Genomic DNA, 23770 nt, shown 5'->3' on the forward strand with positions numbered 1-23770 from the left:
TGATTGATTTAAGTGCCGGGCTGAATTGGAAAGGTCGAGTACAGCCAAATCGAAGTGACGAGGCCCAGGAGAGTATCAAAGTGGCAGGGCCCGAGTCTGAGAGCAAGGAATGACCCAAGGTTTGGATAATTTAAGTGCTGGGCCACATTGAAAAAGCTGGGTCCAGAGGTGAGGGATGGGCCAGTTCAGCTTGCTGCTTCATGAGTTTTACTCATCTCTGCACTGAACTTGGCTGTGGTATGTAAATAATGGGCTCTTGTATCTGCTACGGTGTTGACTGGCTTCATGGCTCTGGATTTACTTTCATGAACTTCATTTCTGAATGTTATTCGCTTACATTTATTGTTTGCACTATTTTTTTCTGCACATTGGGTCTTTTTTTAATGTGTTCCTTTGGATTTCTTTGTTTTATGACTGCCTGTGAAGATATCAAGGTTGTACATACTTTGATAATAAACTTGCTTTGAACTTTGAGTAAGACCATAGCTATGGAGCCAGTTCAACGCTGCAGCTGGTCCAGGAGCTTGGTAGCTACAGGCAACAGCCACGGAGCCAGGTTCAGCATCGACACAATTGCCAATGGCTGAAGGCCACAACCACAGAGTCAGTTCAGCACCGAGGCAAGTAAAGCCTCACAGAGTAGAAAGCTGAACACTGGTTCAGCCTTAACACCTTCATCTTTTTAATACGGCTCAGCGCTTAAATTGGCCAAACATCGATTCATTATCTGTTCTTGGTCGCAGTCCCTCCCATCGCTGTTTCACCTAAAGTTTCAGTCTGGCCCCAAGTCTGCTCCACCAATGGCCACCACAGCCGTACCAGCATACTTGAGAATCCACTTCAAGATACCTCTACTTTTCGTGATTTTTATTAACAACCTGGATGTGGGGGTAGAAGGGTGGGTTGGCAAGTTTGTAGACGACACAAAGGTTGGTAGTGTTGTAGGTAGTGTAGAGGATTGTCAAAGATTGCAGAGAGCCATTGATAGGATGCAGAAGTAGGCTGGGAAGTGGCAGATGGAGTTCAACCCGGAGAAGTGTGAGGTGGTACACTTTGGAAGGACAAACTCCAAGGCAGAGTACAAAGTAAATGGCAGGATACTTGGTAGCGTGGAGGAGCAGAGGGATCTCGGGGTACATGTCCACAGATACCTGAAAGTTGCCTCACAGGTGGATAAGGTATTTAAGAAAGCTTATGGGGTGTTAGCTTTCATAAGTCGAGGCATAGAGTTTAAGAGTCACAATGTAATGATGCAGCTCTATAAAACTCTGGTTAGGCCACACTTGGGGTACTGTGTCCAGTTCTGGTCGCCTCACTATAGGAAGGATGTGGAAGCATTGGAAAGGGTACAGAGGAGATTTACCAGAATGCTGCCTGGTTTAGAAAGTATGCATTATGATCAGAGATTAAGGGAGCTAGAGCTTTACTCTTTGGAGAGAAGGAGGATGAGAGGAGACATGATAGAGGTGTACAAGATAATAAGAGGAATAGATAGAGTGGATAGCCAGCGCCTCTTCCCCAGGGCACCACTGCTCAATACAAGAGGACATGGCTTTAAGGTAAGGGGTGGGAAGTTCAAGGGGGATATTAGAGGAAGGTTTTTTACTCAGAGAGTGGTTGGTGCGTGGAATGCACTGCCTGAGTCAGTGGTGGAGGCAGATACACTTGTGAAGTTTAAGAGACTACTAGACAGGTATATGGAGGAAATTAAGGTGGGGACTTATATGGGAGGCAGGGTTTGAGGGTTGGCACAACATTGTGGGCTGAAGGGCCTGTACTGTGCTGTACTATTCTATGTTCTATACCACAAAAGTGCCAGGTCATACAGACAATTCAAAAGCACACCTCCCAGCAGGAAATTACAGGCTGCAGATTACAGTGATCATAGTCCCAAAAATCTCCTTGGACCAACAGAGGATGGAAGGTGACCTGATGGGGGTGTTTAGGATAATGAGAGGTATTGATCCTGTGGATAGTCAGAGGCTTTTTCCCCAGGCTGAAATGGCTAACATGAGAGGGCACAGTTTTAAGGTGCTTGGAGGTAAGTAAAGGGGAGATGTCAGGGGTAAATTTTTTGCGCGGGGAGTGGTGAGTGCGTGGAGTAGGCTGCTGGCGACGGTGGTGGAGGAGGATACAGTAGGGTCTTTCAAGATACTCCTGAATAGGTTCATGGAGCTTAGAATAATAGAGGGCTCTGGGTAACTCTAGGTAATTTCTAACGAAAGGACATGTTCGGCACAGCTTTGTGAGCTGAAGGGCCTGTATTGTGCTGTCAGCTTTCTATGTTCTAAGAAGTATATTTAGTAGAATTGTTAGTAGTTTTGTTAGCTACCTGCAAAGCATTGCCATGTCTGACCAGCACCATCTTTGTAGTTCAGGTGCATTTCACCTTTATCTTAAACCTATGCTGTCTTGTTCATAGTAATCCCTCTTTGTGAAAAGGGCTGTGTGTTTTCACCCTTTTTATGCCCCTCATAGTCTTATATTGCTCTATCAGGTCACCTCTCAATCTCTTGTGTTCCAGAATCTGTGCAACCTCCCCTTGTAACTTAGGGTCACAAGACCAGGCAACATCTTGGTAAATTTTTTTGCACTATTTTTAGATTAATAAAATCTTTCCTATAATAGGGAGACCAAAACAGTACACAGTTCTCTAAGTGAGGCCTTACCATGGTCTTACGTAACTGTAACATAACTTCCTAACTCCTATAATCCCTGGCTAATGAAGGCCAACATGCCTAATATCTTCATCACTCTATCTATCTGTAATGCCACTTGTGCTCTTCGGTCCCTCTATTCCTTAACACACCCTAAGGCCCAAACATTCAATGTACAAATCCTACCCTGGTTTTATATCCCAAAATGCAATACTTCACATTTATCTGGATTGAAAGCCATTAGCTAACTATCTGCTTGTAATTTTTCATAACCTTCTACACTGATTCAACAGCACCTATTTTAGTATCGTCTACATACTTACTAACCATGCTTTGTACATTCATATCCAAATCATTTATATAAATTACAAACAACAAAGGCCTTGTGGCACGTCAGTAGACACGGGCTTCCAGTTTGAGAGACATCCCTTGACCGTCACCCTCTGCTTCCTACCACTGAGCCAACTATGAAAACAATCTTCTATCACTCCCTGTGCAATCTAACCCTCCAGACCAGTCTGCCATGAGAAACCCTGTCAAAGCCTTGCTAAATTCCATATAGTTTGCATCCAAACCATACCCTCATCTACCCTCTTGGTTATCTCCTCAAAGAGCTCCAAGAAGTTTGTCAGGCATGACCTCCCATGCACAAAGCTGTGTTGATTGACTCAAAATAGATGCTGATGATTTCTCCAAATGTTGGCAGATCCTGTCTCTCAGATTCCCCTTCCAGCAATTTACCCACCACCAATGTCAAACTCAATAGCCTGTCATTTTTGGCTTGTTTTTTCTACACTTTTAAAACAACGGTACAGCATTAGCCACTCTCCAGTCTGCCAGAACCTCACCTATAGACAGAGATGATGCCAAAATCTCTTCTTGAAATCTGTTCTTTGGGAAAAAAGGTAAAGAAGCATGTGACTTGTATTATTTTCAGGCCTACATAAAATTTAGTAACATAGAAATGACTGAACTACTTTATCTAGTTTCTCTTCTATGAGTTTGCGATTGTATAATGCAAGGCTTATAAATATTTTCTGTTGAAGTCATAACCTGATTCATGACAGAGATTTTTGTCACTCCATTTCCAGCTGTTGAGTGGCACTGGGTTTCTACAGGCCCTGCAGCAGTTCCCAAAGGACACCATCAATGATGAAACAGTGGAACTGCTCCAGCCGTATTTTATCATGGATGATTATACATTTGAAAATGCTAAGAAAGTATGTGGGAACGTTGCTGGTTTGTTGTCCTGGACTCAGGCTATGGCTGCCTTTTTTGCCATCAACAAAGAGGTGCTGCCCCTGAAGGTAATTCTGAGTCAGAAGATGAATATATTTTAAAACTTTCACTGAATAAACTGATTAAGTCACAATTATCTTTACCACTATAGAATGCACTGTTTGAAAATATTCTTTGGAAAAGTTTAAGTGAAAATAAAAATAGAAACCTGGTAATTACATCTTCTTTTGGCATGGTACTTTAGTACTGAAAAAGTGCATGAATGCCCACTCAAATCGCCCCACCCATGAAAAATAATGAATTTGGAAAAAGAATATTAAAAGTACCAAGGTATTTTGTAAATAAATTCCTTTGCTAAAATGTGACTGGTGCAGTTCCTGGAGCTCATGCACAGAGCTCTCAGCTGCTATGACACTACCAAGCTGACCACAGGGAATTATATCAGCAATTAGCTCTCCCTCTGGTAGTCACAATATAATAGCAGAAAAAGCTGTCAGGAAAGTGTGAGAACATGCAGGGGTGGGGATCATGGCATTCTCCTTTTGTACTTGACATTCAGCTCCAATGCTGCATATGGCTCCAAACCATTGTGGGCTGCAAATTGATAAGGGTCCGTATATCATAGTACTGTATGCAGATTAAAGATTGTTCGAATAAACACGCTTGATGCTGAACACTGACATTAAAGATAAAAAACGCTGTGCTTCACACTAACATGCAAGTGTTTTTATTACCTTTTTATTACTATCTCATTTTTGAAACCTATGCAATGTATACCTCTGGGCTTTCCTGTGAACAACAAAGACTGTAGATCAAGCACAAATGCTCCGGTATCAGACTGGCAATAGAGAATCATGAGCTATGCAACCTATGACGACTGATGACATTTCCATGCTCAATCTAACACAGCCATTGTCTTAAATGTGATAATGTCAAATATGCTATTGATTTGTTTGAAGACAAAATGCAAACAATTGATCAAAAGCAGAAAGACACAAGATTTATTAAACAGGTCATTTTGAAATACTGAGACAATCTGATTTGAACCTCAGCGTTTTATAAGAATATCCACCTGTCTAGTTCAAGTCAGTTAGCCAGGTTCTACTTCAGTTATTACAGTATCATTATCACAAGACTCTTACCTATCTTTCTTGGGACTAAATTTGATCACCTCACACTTTATCATTATGGATTCTATCTGCCACAGTTTTGTCACTCACATTTTCACAGTTTCTTATGATCAGATTGCTTTAATATCCTTAGAAGATCATTTATCTTAGGAACATTTGGAATGGTTGCTGATGTGAATGAGAAAATGTCTTCTAAAACTAGAAACCTATTACTTGACTCCAGAAATGATTGGCTTTTCTGATTTCAGGCTAATTTGGCAGTACAGGAAAACCGTCTCCAAGGGGCCATGAAGCAGTTAGGAATTGCCCAGGCCCAGCTAGATGAGAAACAAGTTGAGCTGGACAAGGTGCAGGCTAAGTTTGATGCTGCCATGAAAGAGAAAATGGTAAGTCAGAATCTTAGTTGACATCGAGTTAAATAATATCTTCTTCTAAAGCAAGAAATCTTAAAAGAATGGAAGCATTCAACAAGTCAGTTAGCATTTGTTTTATTTTCCATAAATGCTGCTTGACCTGCTGAATATCTCTTTATATCCTTCTGAATCATTATGATTGAGAGGTTTCTTTGGATACTCTTGGGTGTTTATCTAATTAAGGTTACCTTGCTTTGAATTCTTATGATCAAAAAGTGTGTTTATACTTAACATTCAAGACCTTTCAGTTAAACTTGGCTATGATACCTTTAAGACTGAATATCTGTCAACACCCAATTTAAGATTTTATTTTGTTTATCAGTTACTTTAGCACTATTGCACTGTATTGCTGCAGTAGTCACCGTTCACATATTGAAAGATTGGCCCATCACTTTTCCCTTCATTGAAATGTTCCTACAACCAATGATCTCACTTTAAGGACTCTTTATCTCATTATCTCATGTTCTTGTTATTTATTGCTATTTATTTATATTTGCATTTCCACATTTTGTTGCCTTCTGCACTCTTTTATTGATTCTGTTATTGTTACGAGTCTTTATACTTTATACTTTATAGTTACAAAGTAAATTCAAATTTACGTTGAATTTTCAACATTAAAAGATTCATTTGGATTTTACATATGTATTATCAGAACACATGAAGTATATGATTATCAATTCATGCCATACAGTTAATTCCTCTCCTATTACATCAAAACATATATGTAGTTAGCATGGATGGTGGGTATTAGGTGAAAAATTGAGAGAAATGGTAATAGTGAGAAAACAAAGGAAGATTAAAGTGAAGACACAGGATATTGCAGATGCTGAAATTTGGATCAACAAACAAAATGCTGGAAGAACATATCAGGCCAGACAACATCTATGGTGGGAAATGGATAGTGAATGGTTCAGGTTAAGACCCTTCATCTGGACTGAAAGAAAGAGGGAATATAGCCAGTATAAAGAGATGGAGGAAGAGCTGGCAAGTGAAGAATGGAGCTGGGTGAAAAACAGATGAGGGTAGGGTCAGTGGGAACAATGTTAGAAGCTGAGAAGTGATAAAAGCTGAAAATGACAGAATCTGATAGGAGAAGAAGGTGGAGCATGGAATAAAAGAAGGGGAAGCATGGAATAAAAGAAGGGGAAATGGGGAGGGGAACCAGTGGGAGGAGTATATAGGTAATGAACTGGTAGAGAGGATGGAGAGGACAAAGAGTTAGGGTGATGGAGGTCAATTTGATGGAGGGTGATGGAAGAAAAGGGACAGACAACTCTATTTTAGCCACCAAGATCTTTGAATCGTGTCAGAAAACTCTACATTCAACAAGTTACCAGGACTTCTTAAAATGAATGCCACATCAGAAGTATTTATAAACCACTTCCCCTTTAAAAGATGCAGACATGGCTTTAATTAGCAATCATCAGTGTGCAGTTGTTTTAGCACTTACATAGATTGCATTAAGATTACAGTAACAAGGGAAAAAAAACAGTGAACATTTAGTGGATACTGAAATCATGTTAAAAAGGCTGCTGCACAAATTCCATTTTCATCTTACACAAAGTCAAAGAAAGATATATTTATCACACACTCTGATCCCAAAGCCCTTTTCTATTGCTAACATATCAGTGTCTTATCTATGAAACTTATTGACTGACATATCATTCACCAATAATATACAACAGCAGGTGTGAAAAAATTAGTTTTAATAAATATTATACCCCCATTTGTCAATCACACATCAACGTTACCAAAACAAAGAATAACATTCTTTTACCTTTTTTATACTACCTCATTATACTTGTGTATGGAATAATCTGTCCGGATTGCATACAAACAGAAGCTTTTCATTGTACCTTGGCATAGGGGGCAACTATAAACCAATGAATTAATAATATTTTCAGTAGCTAAGGGGATTCTGCCAATCATCTACTTTGGTGAAAAATTGTGTGACCTTGTCTACATATATAGTGGACAGCTGCAGAACTATGATGACATGAGTCTACTTCTTACTATATAGAATCTATTAGAAGATGCTGAAACATGTAGAAGAAAGATGGAAGCTGCCTCGGCTCTAATAGACGGTTTGAGTGGAGAAAGGATCAGATGGACTGACCAGTGCAAGGAGTTTAAAGCACAAATCAATAGGTAACAACTACTCGGTGATTATTAACCACTGTAGTTTTCAGTCTCTGATTAAAACCCTCTTCACCAAAGAAGCAGATTAACTTCAAAGTGAAGGCTTACCATTGCATTTATAAAGCACTCCTTTTCTATGACATTTTAACAGCTTTTATTTATCAGAGATCCTATGGGACTACATGGACATATTAAAATCTGTCCAACAATGCTATAGGGACTCAGCAAAATGTTAACAAAACTCAGATTAATCCCTCTTAATATAGGAGTCACTGTACCCCTAATGACAAACCTAGAAATCAGAAGAGACCCAGAACTTATTAACATACAATGAAGTATGAAAATAATGGACAAAAAACCATCAGGAACTAAAAGCAAAGACTAGCAATGAGGTATGTTAAGGGAAAAAAATAGAATAATAGCTATGTTACTGTACCAGTAATCCTGGAGTAATAAATATGTGAATCCAGCACCTTGGGAGCTTAAATTGTTCATGAAATATAACAAATAAATATCTTGTCTGAGTACAATGATCATAAGAGTCCTGGATGTTTTAAAATTATTATTGAAAATATAGCTGTCCATCGGGTAGATATACAGTATAACTTCAAAGAGATGAGCAAAGTACAAACCATTATAGGAACTCAGTGGGTAAACCATCATTTATGAAGATAAAGGGATAGCTGACATTTCAGAGTGAAACCCTGTATTGGGATAGATACCAGCATCTGCAATCCCTTGTGTTGTCATATGACTAAAATGGAGCTGCTTGTTACTGTTTGGGACCCACTAGAAGATGTGAAACAACAGTATTCTAAAGGAAAGGAAATGTTTATCCAATCTTTCCTACGAATTTCTCCTGATGTGCTCTTAACTGCCCTCCGAAATGGTTTACCCAGCAACTTAATTGTATCAAAAACAACATCAAAATACTGTGTTTAAAACACTTTAGTAAGTAAGGGGACCAACTGGTCCCAGATGACCAACGATACTGTCTTCCTTAGAGTCTAAGTTGAGAGGGCAGTTCTGGGGGTTAGTCAAGTAAGCCCAACAAAGTCATACTTACAGAACTGAACCTTTCAGTCATGAGACCTCTCCACTATGTTCCATGGGTACATTCTCTGTTCAGGACAGGTCCAATAGAAGTGGCAGTACAACGGTATGGAGTAAGGAGGAAGTAGCTGTAAATGTCTTAAACACTGGCTCTAGACCTCCAGAAAAGGAATATTCCCAGCAGCAGACCAAACATGGTTTAGGAAACTTCATGCTGATTGCCACCCACTGTCCTCCCAAAGCTGATAATTCATTAATTCTCACTTGATCATCACTTGGAAGAAGACTATGGAAGAATACACTGTGGTGCAAAGGGATTTTAATATTCATCACCAAAAGTGGCATTGTACACCACTGTGACCTAGATGGTTGAATCTAAGTGGGTGTGTGCAGCTGATGTATGAATGCATTCAAGGGCTGATGCCACTTTACCTGTTTCACCAAACTAAACTGTATATTGCAGGTGCATCTGTTCATGATAGTATTGGTGGAAGTGACTACTACTCTGTCTTAGTGGAAATACATTCTTGTCTACGCCACAAGGGCATTCTCCATAATGCTATGTAGGATAGCTACACAATGAACCTAATATTCCAAAACTGGCTGTGAGGACCAATGGCAATAGAATGACACCCTTGAATGATCTATAAATCTGTGGCCATTCTGAACTGTCAAGAATGCATGCAGCTATTAAAGGTTCTGTTTGCAAAGTCACAGTGTTTATGTGGATGGTCTAGTTCAGGGATGGGCAACCTATGGCGCATTGGATGATTAGAAGTGGCGCATTGCACCCCAGTGATAATAATAAAAGAGTAAGCCTACTCATGCAAAAGGTATTAACCAAAAACCGATCTGTAGAATTATAACCATATAACCATTACAGCACGGAAACAGGCCATCTCGGCCCTTCTAGTCTGTGCCGAACTCTTACTCTCACCTAGTCCCACCGTAATGTAATGTAATGTAAGTAAGGTAAATAATGTTTATCTTGTTTTTATATTAAATCAATATATCATGTAAAAATACTAAATATGTCTATATTAGCATATTTTTACAAGAATTGAATGGGGGTACAAGAGTTGTATGGCGCATCTGAACTCGTGTGTGAAAAAACTGGCTCATGGGATGTAAAAGGTTGGCCAGCCCTGGTCTAGTTGATTTTCTGGTCATTAGTGACCAGCACCTTTTCCCCATTCCCCAAAAATGTTTCTGCTTTGTGACCCCACAAGAATTCAATGTCATGTACAAATAGTTAGACACTCTCTTATTGGAATTTGTTATATCTGCCACTTTTGTCATACAAATGTAACTTAGTATATGTATGTATGGGTGCTTCATTTGCCGAAGGCTTGCAAATAGAATTGAATATTGTGCAATCATCAGCAAACATCCCCACTTCTGACATCATAATGGAAGGAAAGTCATTGATTAAGTAGCCAAAGATGGTTGCACTGAAGAATCACCACAAGGCTCTCCTGCAGTTGCATCACAAGGTTCTATTGATTTGACAATGGCTTTGCAACTCAAGTAGATAGGATGGTAAAGAAGGCATGTGGTATGCTTGCCTACATTGATTGGCTTTTTGATATAATTTGGCAAATCGTGTTGCAGCTATATAAAACTCTGGTTCAGTCACATTTAAATTATTGTGTATAGTTTTGTTCACTGCATTACAGAGAAGATGTGGAGGCTTTGCAGAGGGTGTAGAAGAGGTTCACCAGTATGTTGCCTGAATTGGAGAGTATGAGCTATAAAGAGAGGTTGTACAAATTGGATAGCTTTCTCTGTGGCAAATGTTCAGGGGATATTTGTGTGGAGTTCTGCATAGGTACGTTCCAATGAGACAGGAAAGTTATGGTAGGGTACAGGAAATGTGGTGTACAAAGGCTGTAATAAATCCAGTCAAGAAGAAAAGAAAAGCTTACAAAAGGTTCAGAGAGCTAGGTAATGTTAGAGATCTAGAAGATTATAAGGCTAACAGGAAGGAGCTTAAGAAGGAGAGCCAAAAGGGGCCATGAGAAGGCCTTGGCGGGCAGGATTAAGGAAAACCCCAAAGCGTTCTACAAGGAAGTGAAGAGCAAGAGGATAAGACGTGAAAGAATAGGACCTATCAAGTGTGACAGTGGGAACTGGAGGAAATAGCAGAGGTACTTAATGAGAACTTTACTTCAGTATTCACTATGGAAAAGGATCTTGGTGATTGTAGTGATGACTTGCAGAAGACTGAAAAGCTTGAGCATGTAGATATTAAGAAAGAGGATGTGCTGGAGCTTTTGGAAAGCATCAAGTTGGATAAGTTGCCGGGACCGGATGAGATGTACCCCAGGCTACTGGGGGAGGCAAGGGAGGAGATTGCTGAGCCTCTGGCGATGATCTTTGCATCATCAATGGGGACGGGAGAGGTTCCAGAGGATCGAAGGATTGTGGATGTTGTTCTTTTATTCAAGAAAGGGAGTAGAGATAACCCAGGAAATTATAGACCATTGAGTCTTACCTCAATGGTGGTAAGTTGATGGAGAAGATCCTGAGAGGCAGGATTTATGAACATTTGGAGAGGTATAATATGATTAGGAATAGTCAGCATGGTTTTGTAAAGGGCAGATCGTGCCTTACGAGCCTGATTGAATTTTTTGAGGATGTGACTAAACACATGAAGGAAGAGCCAGTAGATGTAGTGTATAAGGATTTCAGCAAGGCATTTGATAAGGTACCTCATGCCAGGCTTATTGAGAAAGTAAGGAAGCATGGGATCCAAGGGGACATTGCTGTGTGGATCCAGAACTGGCTTTCCCACAGAAGGCAAAGAACGGTTGTAGGCGGGTCATATTATGCATGGAGGTCGGTCACCAGTAGAATGCCTCAGGGATCTGTTCTGGGACCCTTAGTCTTCGTGATTTTTATAAATGACCTGGATGAGGAAATGGAGGGATGGGTTAGTAAGTTTGCTGATGACACAAAGGTTGGGGGTGTTGTGGATAGTGTGGAGGGCTGTCAGAGGTTACAGTGGGACATTGATAGGATACAAAACTGGGCTGAGAAGTGGCAGATGGAGTTCAACCCAGATAGGTGTGAAGTGGTTCATTTTGGTAGGTCAAATATGATGGCAGAATACAGTATACATCTTGGCAGTGTGGAGGATCAGAGGGATATTGGGGTCTGGGTCCATCGGACACTCAAAGCAGCTGCGCAGGTTGACTCTGTGGTTAAGAAGGCATACGGTGTATTGGCCTTCATCAATCGTGGAATTGAATTTAGGAGCCCAGAGGTAATGTTGCAGCTATATAGGACCCTGGTCAGACCCCACTTGGAGTACTGTGCTCATTTCTGGTTGCCTCACTACAGGAAGGATGTGGAAGCCATAGAAAGGGTGAAGAGGAGATTTACAAGGATGTCGCCTGGATTGGGGAGCATGCCTTATGAGAATAGGTTGAGTGAACTCAGCCTTTTCTCCTTGGAACGACAGAGGATGAGAGGTGACCTGATAGAGGTGTATAAGATGATGAGAGGCATTGATCGTGTGGATAATCAGAGGCTTTTTCCCAGGGCTAAAATGGTTGCCACAAGAGGACACAGGTTTAAGGTGCTGGGGAGTAGGTACAGAGAAGATGTCAGGGGTAAGTTTTTTACTCAGAGAGTGGTGAGTGCGTGGAATGGGCTGCCAGCAACGGTGGTGGAGACGGATACAATAGGGTCTTTTAAGAGACTTTTGGATAGGTACATGGAGCTTAGAAAAATAGAGGGCTGTAGGTAAGCCTAGTAATTTCTAAGGTAGGGACATGTTCGGCACAACTTTGTGGGCCAAAGGACCTGTATTGTACTGTAGGTTTTCTATGTTTCTATGAAGTGAAGGATGGCCAGATGGAACTATATAAAATTATGAGAGACAGACTGGGTAGATAGTTAGTCTCTTCTCAGGGTGGAAATACCACTAGAGGGCATAGCTTTAAGATGAGAGGGAGGGAAAATTTGAAAAAAAATTTGCTAGACAAGTTTTTTTACACAGTGAATGGTAGTTTCCTGGTACGCACTGGCTGGAGTGGTGGTATAAACTTCTATGATAGCAATGTTTAAGAGGCATTAAAATAGGCACATGAATAGAATTTATTTAGTTTAAATTAGCATCATAATCAAGTCAGATACAGAGAATATTAGATTATGACTCCAGGTACTGGAGTGTTTTCCCTTAGATGCCCATTGACTTCAATTTTCCAGAGGTCACCATATTCATTCAAATCAGTCACTTAACTCTCACCTCACCTCTGGAATTCAGCTCTTTGATTTCTGTGTGGATGAGGGCTGTGTTAAAATCAGGGGCCATGGTGAAACCTAACTGTCTATTGGTGAGCATTTTATTTGTGACTGCCATTTGATTGCGTTGTTGATGATACCTTCCATCACTATTAATGATTGAGATAAAACTATAGCTGAATGGTAATTAGCTAGATTGAATGTGTGCTGTGTTGTGTGCACAGGATTTGCTTCAACAACTTCACAGTGTTACATACAGGTTAGTGTTGTAACTATTATGGAACAGTTTGGCTGGTGGTGATACTAGTACTGAAGTGCAAGTCAATATTTGGGATATTGCCTCATCCTATATTCTTTGCTGTGTGCAGTAGTCTCAACCATTTTTGGACACATCAAGTTAAACAAATTGTCTGAACACTGCTTTCTATGATGGGTGTAGATCTTGGGGAGAAGTCAACTTGGATCCACACAGCATTTCTGGCTGAAGGTGCCTTCCAATGCTCCAAACTTGTCTTCTACCATTCACATCATTGGCTTCACTGTTACTGAGGATGAGAAAATTTTTGAAAACCCTCCTTTCTGTTAGCTTTTTAAATGTCTATCACCATTCATGACTATAGTATAGGACTGCAGAGCTGTGAGCTGATCAATTGGTTCCTCTTGTCTTCACCTACCATACCACTAGCGTCCAGCACATAATTCTCCATAACTTCTGCAATCTCCAGTGGGATCCCACCACCAAGCACATCTTTTCCTCCCCCCAACTTTCCGCTTTCTACAGGGAGCACTCCCTATGTGACTCACTTGTCCACTCATCCCTCCCCACTGATCTGCCTTTTGGTACTTATCCTTGCAAGCAGAACAAGTGCCACACCTGCCCCTACACTTCCACCCCTCATGACCAGTCAGGGCCCCAAATAGTCCTTCCACATGAGGGTACACTTCACCTGTGAGTCTGTTGGGGTCATCTACTGTATCCGGTGCTCCTGGTGTGGCCTTCTATATATCAGTGAGACCCAATGTAGATTGGGAGACTGCTTCGCTGAGCACCTATGCTCCATCCGCCAGAAAGACTGGGATTTCCTTGTAGCCACCCACTTCAATTCCACTTCCCGTTCCCATTCCACGGCCTCATCTACTGCCGTGAGGAGGCCACACTCAATGGAGCAACACCTTATATTCCATCTGGGTAGGCTCCAACCGATGGCATGAAGATTGATTTCTTGAACTACCAGTAATTGCCCCACCCCACCACTATTCTCCATTCCCATTTCCCTCTCTCATCTTATTTCCTTACCCGCCCATTACCTTCCTCTAGTGCTCCTCCCCCTTCCCATTCTTCCATGGTTTTCTATCCTCTCCTATCAAATTCCCCCTCCTCCAGCCCTTTATCCCTTTCACCAATCAACTTCCCAACTCTTACTTCACCCCCTCCCCCTCTCCCAGTTTCACCTATCACCTGCTACTATGTACTTCTTCCTCCCCTTCTCCCACCTTCTTACTCTGACTTCTCCCTTCCCTTCCCTTTCCAGTCATGAAGAATGGTCTTGGCCCAAAATGTCGACTGTTTACTCTTTTCCATAGATGCTGCCTGTCCTGCCGAATTCCTCCAGCATTTTGTGTGTGTTGCAATAGGTTGTGATATTGTTTAGCTCTAATGGTTCAATTTTATTTTTTTCTGTTTAGCACTATGCTCTAGCTTTGGCAAATGGCCACCTACTACTTTTCCCACTATACCTTTCTACACTTCTGAGTGAATTAGTGCCTGCAGTGCGGTGGTTGAGTGAAGGATTTGCTGAGTTATGAGGTTGTAAGTTCTGGTGAAACACAAATCCTTGATGGAGTTGAACTCATATCTATGTTCAAGCTTCGATATTCCTTGGCTAGTATCTTACAGGTATATGGAGGAACTTAAGGTGGGGGTTAAATGGGAGGCAGGGTTGGAGGGTTGGCACAACAATGTGGGCCGAAGGGTCTGTACTGTGCTGTACTATTCTATGTTAACCGCTGCAGTGTCGTGTGCTTTCCTCATGCTCTTTGTTAAGTATGACTCGAGTTTTTCCCCTTCCTCATTAATCTCAATTTCACTTTCATTCTTTCATGATCAGATGCTACCTTGAGACCATTCTCATTTCGCTTTATAATTCAGCTCTATTATATATAAGATCTGCATTGAGAGATCTTCAATCAGCAAGTTTTTAGTTAGTATAAGCTACTTGTTAGTACTATCCACAATACTCCATACTGAAATAAACTGATGAAGCAGACATTGGTTGATGGAATTGTTCCCAATTTTTGTAAATGGAACCAACCCATATAGGTTTCCACATTGCTAGTTGAATGTAGTTAGTTTAGTTGTACTGGAACCAGCAAGGCTGGATCTGGAAATGAAATCCATAGCAGTGGATCTAGGGCAAGCAACTGTTCCATAAAATGAATCTAATTGATTAAGACTTGTTTTCTGTTACATTTGGAACCTGAGGAGGAAGTCATGACGAACCTGCTTTCCACTTCTTGGTGAAAATAGTTGCACATTTTTCAGCTTTGTTCCTTACAATCAATCCTGGCTTCTACCTTTATTGAGAATATAGATGTTCAGGGAGCTTCTTTTTTCCCACTACTTGCTGATTTGTCTACCATCAATTACAACAGAGGAGAGAATGCAGGGCTTTAATCTTCTTAATTTGTTTCTGGAGACTGCAGATGTTGGAAACTTGAGTGAAAAAGCCTACTACTGGAGTTCAGTGGATCAAGCAACAACTGTGGGAGAAATGGACAATCAACATTTTGGGTCAAGACACTTCCTCTGGATGCAATTAAACTCGCTGAGTTTGTTGAATACATTTTGTCCTCAGTAAGGGTCTCACCTTTGTCCCCTTGCACCCACACCTCAGTGAGTTCTGCAACCACCATGACACTGAGCTCTTCTTCCACCGCCTCCATCTTCACGCCTATTTCTTTGGCAAGGACTCTCTAGCCCAGACCAATGACCCCTTCTGCCATCATCAACCCTCCTCTTTTTCTTGGACACTCTGGATCTTTTCATTGCTAACTACCGACGAGACCTCAACCATCTCGACTTCACCCCTCCTCTTCCCAATTTCAACATCACTTCTTCCGAACGCACTGCTCTCCACATTAATCGTAACCTCACCATCAAACCCACAGATAAGGTGGGTGCTGTAGTAATCTGGTGGAGTGACCTCTAACTTGCAGAGACCAGTCAACAACTGTAAGGTACCTTCTCTTACTTACCCCTTGAACAGGACCCCAATAAGGAGCAACAGGCCATTGTTTTCCACACCATTGCTGGCCTTATTAACTCTGGGGATCTCCCATCCACTGCCACCAACCTCATAGTTCCCTTACACACACCTCCCATTTCTACCTCCTACCCAAGATCCACAAATCTGCTTGTCCAGGTAGACCCATTGTTTCTGTTTGTTCCAACCCCACTGAATTTGTATCTGCATACCTCGATTCAGTTTTATCCCCCCCCCCACTTCCTACCTATGTCCATGACATTTCATACTCTCTTAATCTTTTCAATGATTTCAAGTTCCCTGGCCAATATCATCTTATTTTTACATGGATGTCCAGTCCCTATACACCTCCATCCCCCATCATGAAGGCCTTAAAGCTTACAGTTCCTTTACAGATCTATCCCATTCCCCCCACCATTACTCTCCAGCTGGTGGAACTGGTCCTCGCTCTCAATAATTACTCCTTCGGCTCCTCCCACTTCCTCCAGACAAAAGGTGTAGCCATGGGCACTCTCATGGTCCCAGCTATGCCTACTATTTTGTTGGCTGCGTGGAACAGTCTATGTTCCAAGCCTACACTGGTATCACTCCCCATATTTTCCTATGCTACATCAACAATTGCATTAGTGTTGCTTCCTGCACCCATGCTGAGCTCGTCGACTTCATCAACTTTGCCTCCAACTTCCACCATGCCCTCAAATTTACTAGGTCCATTTACGACCCCTCCCTCCCCTTTCTAAATGTTTCTGACTCAATCTCTGGAGTCTGCTTATCTACTGATATCTTTTATAAACCCACTGATTCTCACAGCTACCTGGACTATACCTCTTCCCAACCTATTACTTGTAAAAATGTCATCCCCTTCTCTCGATTCTTCTGTCTCTGCCGCATCTGCTCTCAGGATGAGGCTTTTATTTCCAGAGCTTTTCTTTCTTTTTAAATCTTTTTATTAATTTTCAAAATTGTTAACACAATAACAATGTTAATACACAGAAATTGGAATAATCTTATTATTAATAAACATATACAAAAAAGATTTCAAATAACACAGGTATAATAGACTTCCAAACTCATGATGAAATTAATCATAAAGAAGAAAAAGGAATAAAAAGAAAAAATATATATATACAAAGAAACCCCCCACAAAAAAAGGGGAAAAAAGGAACTAAATACTAAACCCAAAAAAATCAAACAGAACAAAACAGGGCCAGACAAATATCTTGAATCGAACACGTTCAATAATGTCGTCAACTCCGCTCTTCTATTCATATATTTTAAGTTAATGAAGATTCAGAAAGGTCAAATTACATTATATGAAAATGTTGCATATAAGGTTTCCAAGTTTCTTCAAATTTAACCGAAGGGTCAAAAATATCACTTCTATTTTTTTCTAAATTTAAACTTAATATAGTTTGAGAAAACCATTGGAATGTAGTAGGAGGATTGGTTTCCTTTCAGTTCAATAAAATAGATCTTCTGGCCATTAAAGTAACAAATTCTATCATCCGACAGGCTGAAGAAGACAAAGATCTATGTTCTACCATTGGCAATCCAAAAATTGCCGTAATAGGATGGGGTTGTAAACCAAACCATAGAACTATTGAGATAATATCAAAAGTATCTTTCCAATATTTTTCAAAGAGAGGACAGGACCAAAACATAAGAGTTAAAGAAGCCACCTCAGAGTGACATCTGTCACAAATAGGGTTTATATGGGAATAAAACCAGGCTAATTTATCTTTGGACATATGGGCTCTATGTACTACTTTAAATTGTATTACTGTATGTTTAGCACATATAGAAGAAGTACTAACTAATTGAAAAATTTTATCCCATTTCTCTATAGGTAGACAAAGTTGAAGTTCCCTTTCCCATTCATTTTTAATTTTATCAGATATACCTGGCTGTAGTTTCATAATTATATCATAGATAACTGCTATTAATCAAAAAGGCTTGGTCCATAACCGAGGGTTGAAAAAAGAAATTAGATATAATAGGACTTGATAACATAAATTTGTTCAAACCAAAAAATTTACAAAATTGAAACCATATTCGCAATGTATGTTTAACTATTGGATTAACCATTTGTTTATTCAATTTAGATAGTACAAAAGGAAGTGAAGTTCCTAAAGTGGAAGCTAAAGAAAACCCTTGTACAGAATAGCCTTCAAGGTTTACCCAATGTGGGCTTGGAGTTACATTCCAATCTTGTGTCCAAAATATTAAATATCAAATATTAATTGCCCAATAATAAAGTCTTAAGTTAGGCAGTGCTAAACCACCATCTTTCTTGGACTTCTGTAAATATTTTTTTACTTAATCTGGGATTTTTGTTTTGCCATATATAAGAGGAAATTTTAGAATCAATATTATCAAACAAGGATTTAGGAATAAAAATTGGTATCGTTTGAAATAAATATAAAAATTTAGGTAAAATAATCATTTTAATTGCATTGATTCGACCAATCAATGATAGAGACAATGGGGACTACTTAGTAATCAGTTGTTTAACCTGATTAATTAACGGTAAAAGATTAAAATTGAATAGATCCTTATGTCTCTTAGTAATTTTAACTCCCAAATAAGTAAAATAGTCAGTAGTCACTCTAGGTGGGGAATATCCATAAGTGGGAACCTGCATATTTAATGGAAAAAGTTCACTCTTACCTAGGTTTAGTTTGTAACCAGAAAAACTACTAAACTGAGCAAGCAAAGTTAATACTGCCGGAATAGATTTTCCTGGGTTAGAAATATATAATAGTAAATCATCTGCATATAGTGATAATTTATGAGTCTCATTTCCAGGGGCGGTGCCAAATATATTACGGGAGCCACGAATAGCAATAGCTAGCGGTTCCAAAGCGATTATCAAATAGTAGTGGACTAAGAGGATAGGCCTGCCTAGTACCATGGAATAGATGAAGAAGAGGAGATCTTTAATTGTTAGTAAATACCGAAGCCAAAGGAGTGAGATATATCAGTTTAAATCAAGATATAAATATTGAACTAAAATTAAATTTCTCAAGGGTGTTAAATAAATATGTCTATTCAACTCTGTCAAAAACTTTCTCAGCGTCCAATGAAATAACACATTCTGGAATTTTGGTTGAAGGCGTATAAACGATATTCATTAATCTCCTAATATTAAAAAAAGAGTAACGATTTTTAATAAATCCAGTCTGATCAGCAGAAATAATTTGAGGTAATACATTCTCCAATCTCATTGCCAATATTTTAGAAAAAAATCTTAGAATCCACATTCAGCAAAGATATAGGCCTGTAAGATGCACATTTAGCAGGATCATTATCTTTTTTGAGAATTAGGGAAATAGAAGCTCGATAAAAAGATTGTGGTAATTTACCTATAGATACTGCATCCCTAAAAACTCTACATAGCCAAGGAGTCAGTGTAGTAGAGAAAAATTTTTTAAAGTTCTACTGTATATCTGTCTGGGCCAGGTGCTTTACCTGAGTTCATCAAAAGAATAGCATTTTTTATTTCCTCTACTATAATAGGTACGTCTAGTTTTGAGCATTCATTAGATGATAATTTTGGAATATTCAATTTCTTTTAAAATTCATGCATTATAGTAGAGTCATCAGGAAATTCTGATTGATATAGGGAGGTATAAAATTCTTGAAAGGATTTATTTATCTCGTCATGGTCAACCGTCAAAGTGCCATCTGGTTTACGAATCTTAAGAATCTGTCGTTTAACCGAGGCCGATTTCAATTGATTAGCCAACAGTTTCCCAGTTTTATCACCGTGTATATAGAATTGACTCTTAGCTTTGATTAATTGACTTTCAATCGAAGATGATAGTAAGAGATTATGTTCCATTTGAAGTTCAACTCTCTGTTTATAAAGCTCCTGATTAGGGGCTATAGAATATTTCTTGTCAATTTCTTTAATCTTGTCAACCAGTTTAAGTATTTCATTATTAGTTTGCTTTTTTAATCCAGCAGTATATGAAATAATTTGTCCACGAATATATGCTTTAAAAGTATCCCATAATGTCCCACTGGAAATATCCTCTGTAGAATTTGTTGTGAAGAAAAAATTAATCTGTTCCTCAATAAACCTGACCAAATCCGAGTCTTGAAGCAAAATGGTATTAAATCGCCATTGTCTAGAATTAGTAAATGTATCCCTTAAGTTAATAAATAATTTCAACGGTGCATGATCAGAAACAGCAATGGAATCATATTTGCAACCAGAAACTAGAGGAATTAATCGAGAATCGATTTTAAAAAATAGTCAATTCTTGAATAGTGATGATATACATGTGAAAAAAATGAGAACTCTTTCTCATTTGGATGCAAGAATCTCCAAATTTCTGAGATTCCAGAGTAGGTCATAAAAGTGTTAATAAGGATAACCAATTTATTTGGAAGTACTTGATTGGACATGGATCTATCCATCAAAGGATTTAAACAACAATTGAAATCTCCACCCATAATCAACATATAGTCATTTAAATTAGGAAGAGATGTAAAGAGATTCTTTAAAAAATCGGGATAGTCAACATTTGGGGCATAGACATTAAGCATAACAACTTTTTTGTTAACTAACAAACCAGTAATTAACAAAAATCTGCCATTCGGGTCTGAAATCGTCCCATGGTGCAGAAATGAAATTGACGGATCTATAAAAATAGAAACACCTTTACTTTGGCCTGTGAATTTGAGTGGTACTGTTAATCCTTCCAGAACCTAAAAAAGTGCTGATTATCCTCTTTCCGGACATGAGTTTCTTGTACAAAGATATTTCCAGAGCTAAGAAGATGTCATCTCTTCAAAGAAAGGGGCTTCCCTTCCTCCACCATCAACGCTACCCTCATCCACATCTCTTCCAAGTGCTACACTTACCCCTACACTTCCTCCCTCACTATTATTCAGAGCCCCAAACAGTCCTTCCAGGTGAGGTGACACTTCACCTGTTAGTCTGTTGGGGTCATCTACTGTATCCGGTGCTCCTAATGTTTCCCCCTGTACACCGGTGAGACCCAAGGTAGATTGGGAGACCACTTTGCCGAGCACCTATGCTCCGTCCGCCAGAAAAAGCAGGATCTCTCAGTGGCCATCCATTTTAATTCTACTTTCCATTCTCATTCTGACATGTCAGCCCATGGCCTCCTCTAATGCCATGATGAGGCCACACTCAGGTTGGAGAAGTAACACCTTCTATTCCATCTGGGTAGACTCCAACCTGATGGCATGGACATCAATTTCTCAAACTTCCAGTAGTGGCCCCCCTCCTCCTTCACCATTCCCCATTCCCAGTTCCCCCCCCCCCGCCTTACCTTATCTTCATACCTGCCCTTCACCTCCCTCTGGTGCTCCTCCGCCTTACCTTTTGTCCTTTCCTATCAAATTCCCCCTCTCCAGCCCTGTATCTCGTTCACCAATCAACTTCCCAGTCCTTTACACCTCCCCACCCCTCACCCAGTTTTACTCTGGCTCTTTTTTTCTTCCGTCCTGATGAAGGGTTTTGGCCCAAAACGTCAGCTGTACTCTTTACCATCGATGCTGCCTTGCCTGCTCATTTCCTCCACCATTTTGCATGTTGCTTGGATTTCCAGCTCTGCAGATTTTGTTGCTGCTGCTTTGTCGAGCTCTGTCTTTTACATGGTGCACCCAATGAAGTTCTATTTGAAAATGATATTACTCCTGCTATATTGTATAACTAATTAGTTCTGTTAACTAATACCAAATGAATTGTAATAATACCAAAACTCATTTATAATTTGTTGTCAAATACCAGGGTTCAACTAGAAATATGTATTATGCTTTTCAGAGATTATCTGGGATTTCTTTGTGTCTCATGCTTTTATCCTCTGTACTTGGTTCTTCACAATTCATTTATTTTCACATCTTGTATCTAGGCTAGTAGGTGATGTGCTGTTGGCTACTGGATTTCTTTCATATAGTGGTCCCTTCAATCAAACTTTCAGAGATATACTAATTAAAGTAATCTGGGAAACAGAACTTCAGAAAAAGAAGATCCCATATACAGATGGTATAAACCTTATAACCTTTCTGGTGGATCAGCCCATGGTAAGATTACCTAGATTCTGTTAACTTTCCATGACAGTCATTAGTAAATCTCCAAATATTATTTATTTCCAGAAAACTCAGAATGTAACTTAGTTAAACCTAATATATACCTGTCATTCCACCGTTCCCTTTGCATTGCTTCAATTACTCCAAAGGCAAAGCAGAAATTTCAAAATTTCCTGTATAAGGTCAAAGTTACATAACCTCAGATATCAAATTCCTTGAAGTGTTATAATATATCTCAAATTCCATTTTCTAATTATACAAAAGGTACTGAAGACCCAGGTTTTGGAATCTGCCTATATTTATGTGATTTCAGTGTCTCTATGTCCCTTTGTTATGGGTAAAACATGTGATTTTGGATGGGCCTTGCCTGACATTGGTTGAAAGAGAGAGAGAGATAGCACTGGATGCTTAATGTTCCAGGGTTTCAATGTTTTAGAAGAAATAGAAAAGAAGGTAAAAGACAGAAGTAGATGCACTATTAGTCAGAGACAGTATTACAGCTGCACTCAATGGGGTCATCATCCATTGAGTTCATATTGAATTGAATTGAACTGGCTTTTATTCTTACATCCTTTACATAAGTAAAAATCTTTACCTTATGTCTCTGTCTAAATGTGCAATGTGCAATTTATGGTATATACAACAGGACAGTCAATATAGCATAGAAATACAATTGTATCAGCATGATGGCCTAGTGGAAGAAGCTATCCCGGAGCCTGTTAGTCCTGGCTTTTATGCTGCGGTACCATCTCCCAGATGGTAGCAGCTCGAACAGTTTGTGGTTAGGGTGACCCGGGTCCCAATGATCCTTCGGGCCCTTTTTACGTACCTATTTCTCTGTAAATGTCCTGAATAGAGGGAAGTTCACATCTACAGATGCACTAGGCTGTCTGCACCACTCTCTGCAGAGTCCTGCATTTGAGGGAAGTACAGTTCCCATACCAGGTAGTGATGCAGCCAGTCAGGATGCTCTCAATTGTGCTTCTGTAGAAAGTCCTTAGGATTTGGGGGCTCATACCAAACTTCTTGGATAGGTACATGGAGCTTAGAAAAATAGAGGGCTGTGGGTAACCCTAGGTAATTTCTAAGATAAGGACATGTTCGGCATAGCTTTATGGGCCGAAAGGCCTGTATTGTGCTGTAGGTTTTCTGTGTTTCTTCAACCATCTGAGGTGAAAGAGGCACAGTTGTGCTTTTTTCACCACACAGCTGGTATGTACAGACCACATGAGATCCTCGGTGATGTGTATATCAAGGAACTTAAAGCTGTTCATCCTCTGAACCCCACATCCATTGATGTCAATAGGGGCTAGCCTGTCTCCATTCCTCCTGTAGTCCACAACTAGCTCCTTTGATTTTGCGACATTGAGGGAGAGGTTGTTTTCTTGACACCACTATGTCAAGGTGATGACTTCTTTTCTGTAGGCTGCCTCGTTGTTATTTGAGAGAAGGCCAATCAATGTAGTATCATCAGGAAATTTAATTAACAGATTGGAGCTGTGTGTGGCGACCGTCATGGGTATACAGAGAGTAAAGGAGGGGCTTAGTACACAGCCCTGAGGAGC

The 23770-nt window shown here is 39.8% G+C and overlaps 1 protein-coding gene across 1 annotated transcript in view; it reads left to right on the forward strand.

The window, feature by feature from the left end:
* The window catches only part of LOC134357440 (dynein axonemal heavy chain 8-like), a 1088497-nt gene that overhangs the window by 913418 nt on the left and 151309 nt on the right, over nt 1–23770 (forward strand). Inside the window, exons 70-73 of the mRNA XM_063069028.1 lie at nt 3749–3964; nt 5275–5412; nt 7460–7587; nt 22028–22199. Of these exons, the coding sequence (XP_062925098.1) occupies nt 3749–3964; nt 5275–5412; nt 7460–7587; nt 22028–22199 (654 nt within the window). The remainder of the gene's footprint in view (nt 1–3748; nt 3965–5274; nt 5413–7459; nt 7588–22027; nt 22200–23770) is intronic.

The sequence above is a fragment of the Mobula hypostoma genome, chromosome 2 (genome assembly GCF_963921235.1).
Source record: "Mobula hypostoma chromosome 2, sMobHyp1.1, whole genome shotgun sequence".
NCBI lineage: Eukaryota > Metazoa > Chordata > Chondrichthyes > Myliobatiformes > Myliobatidae > Mobula > Mobula hypostoma.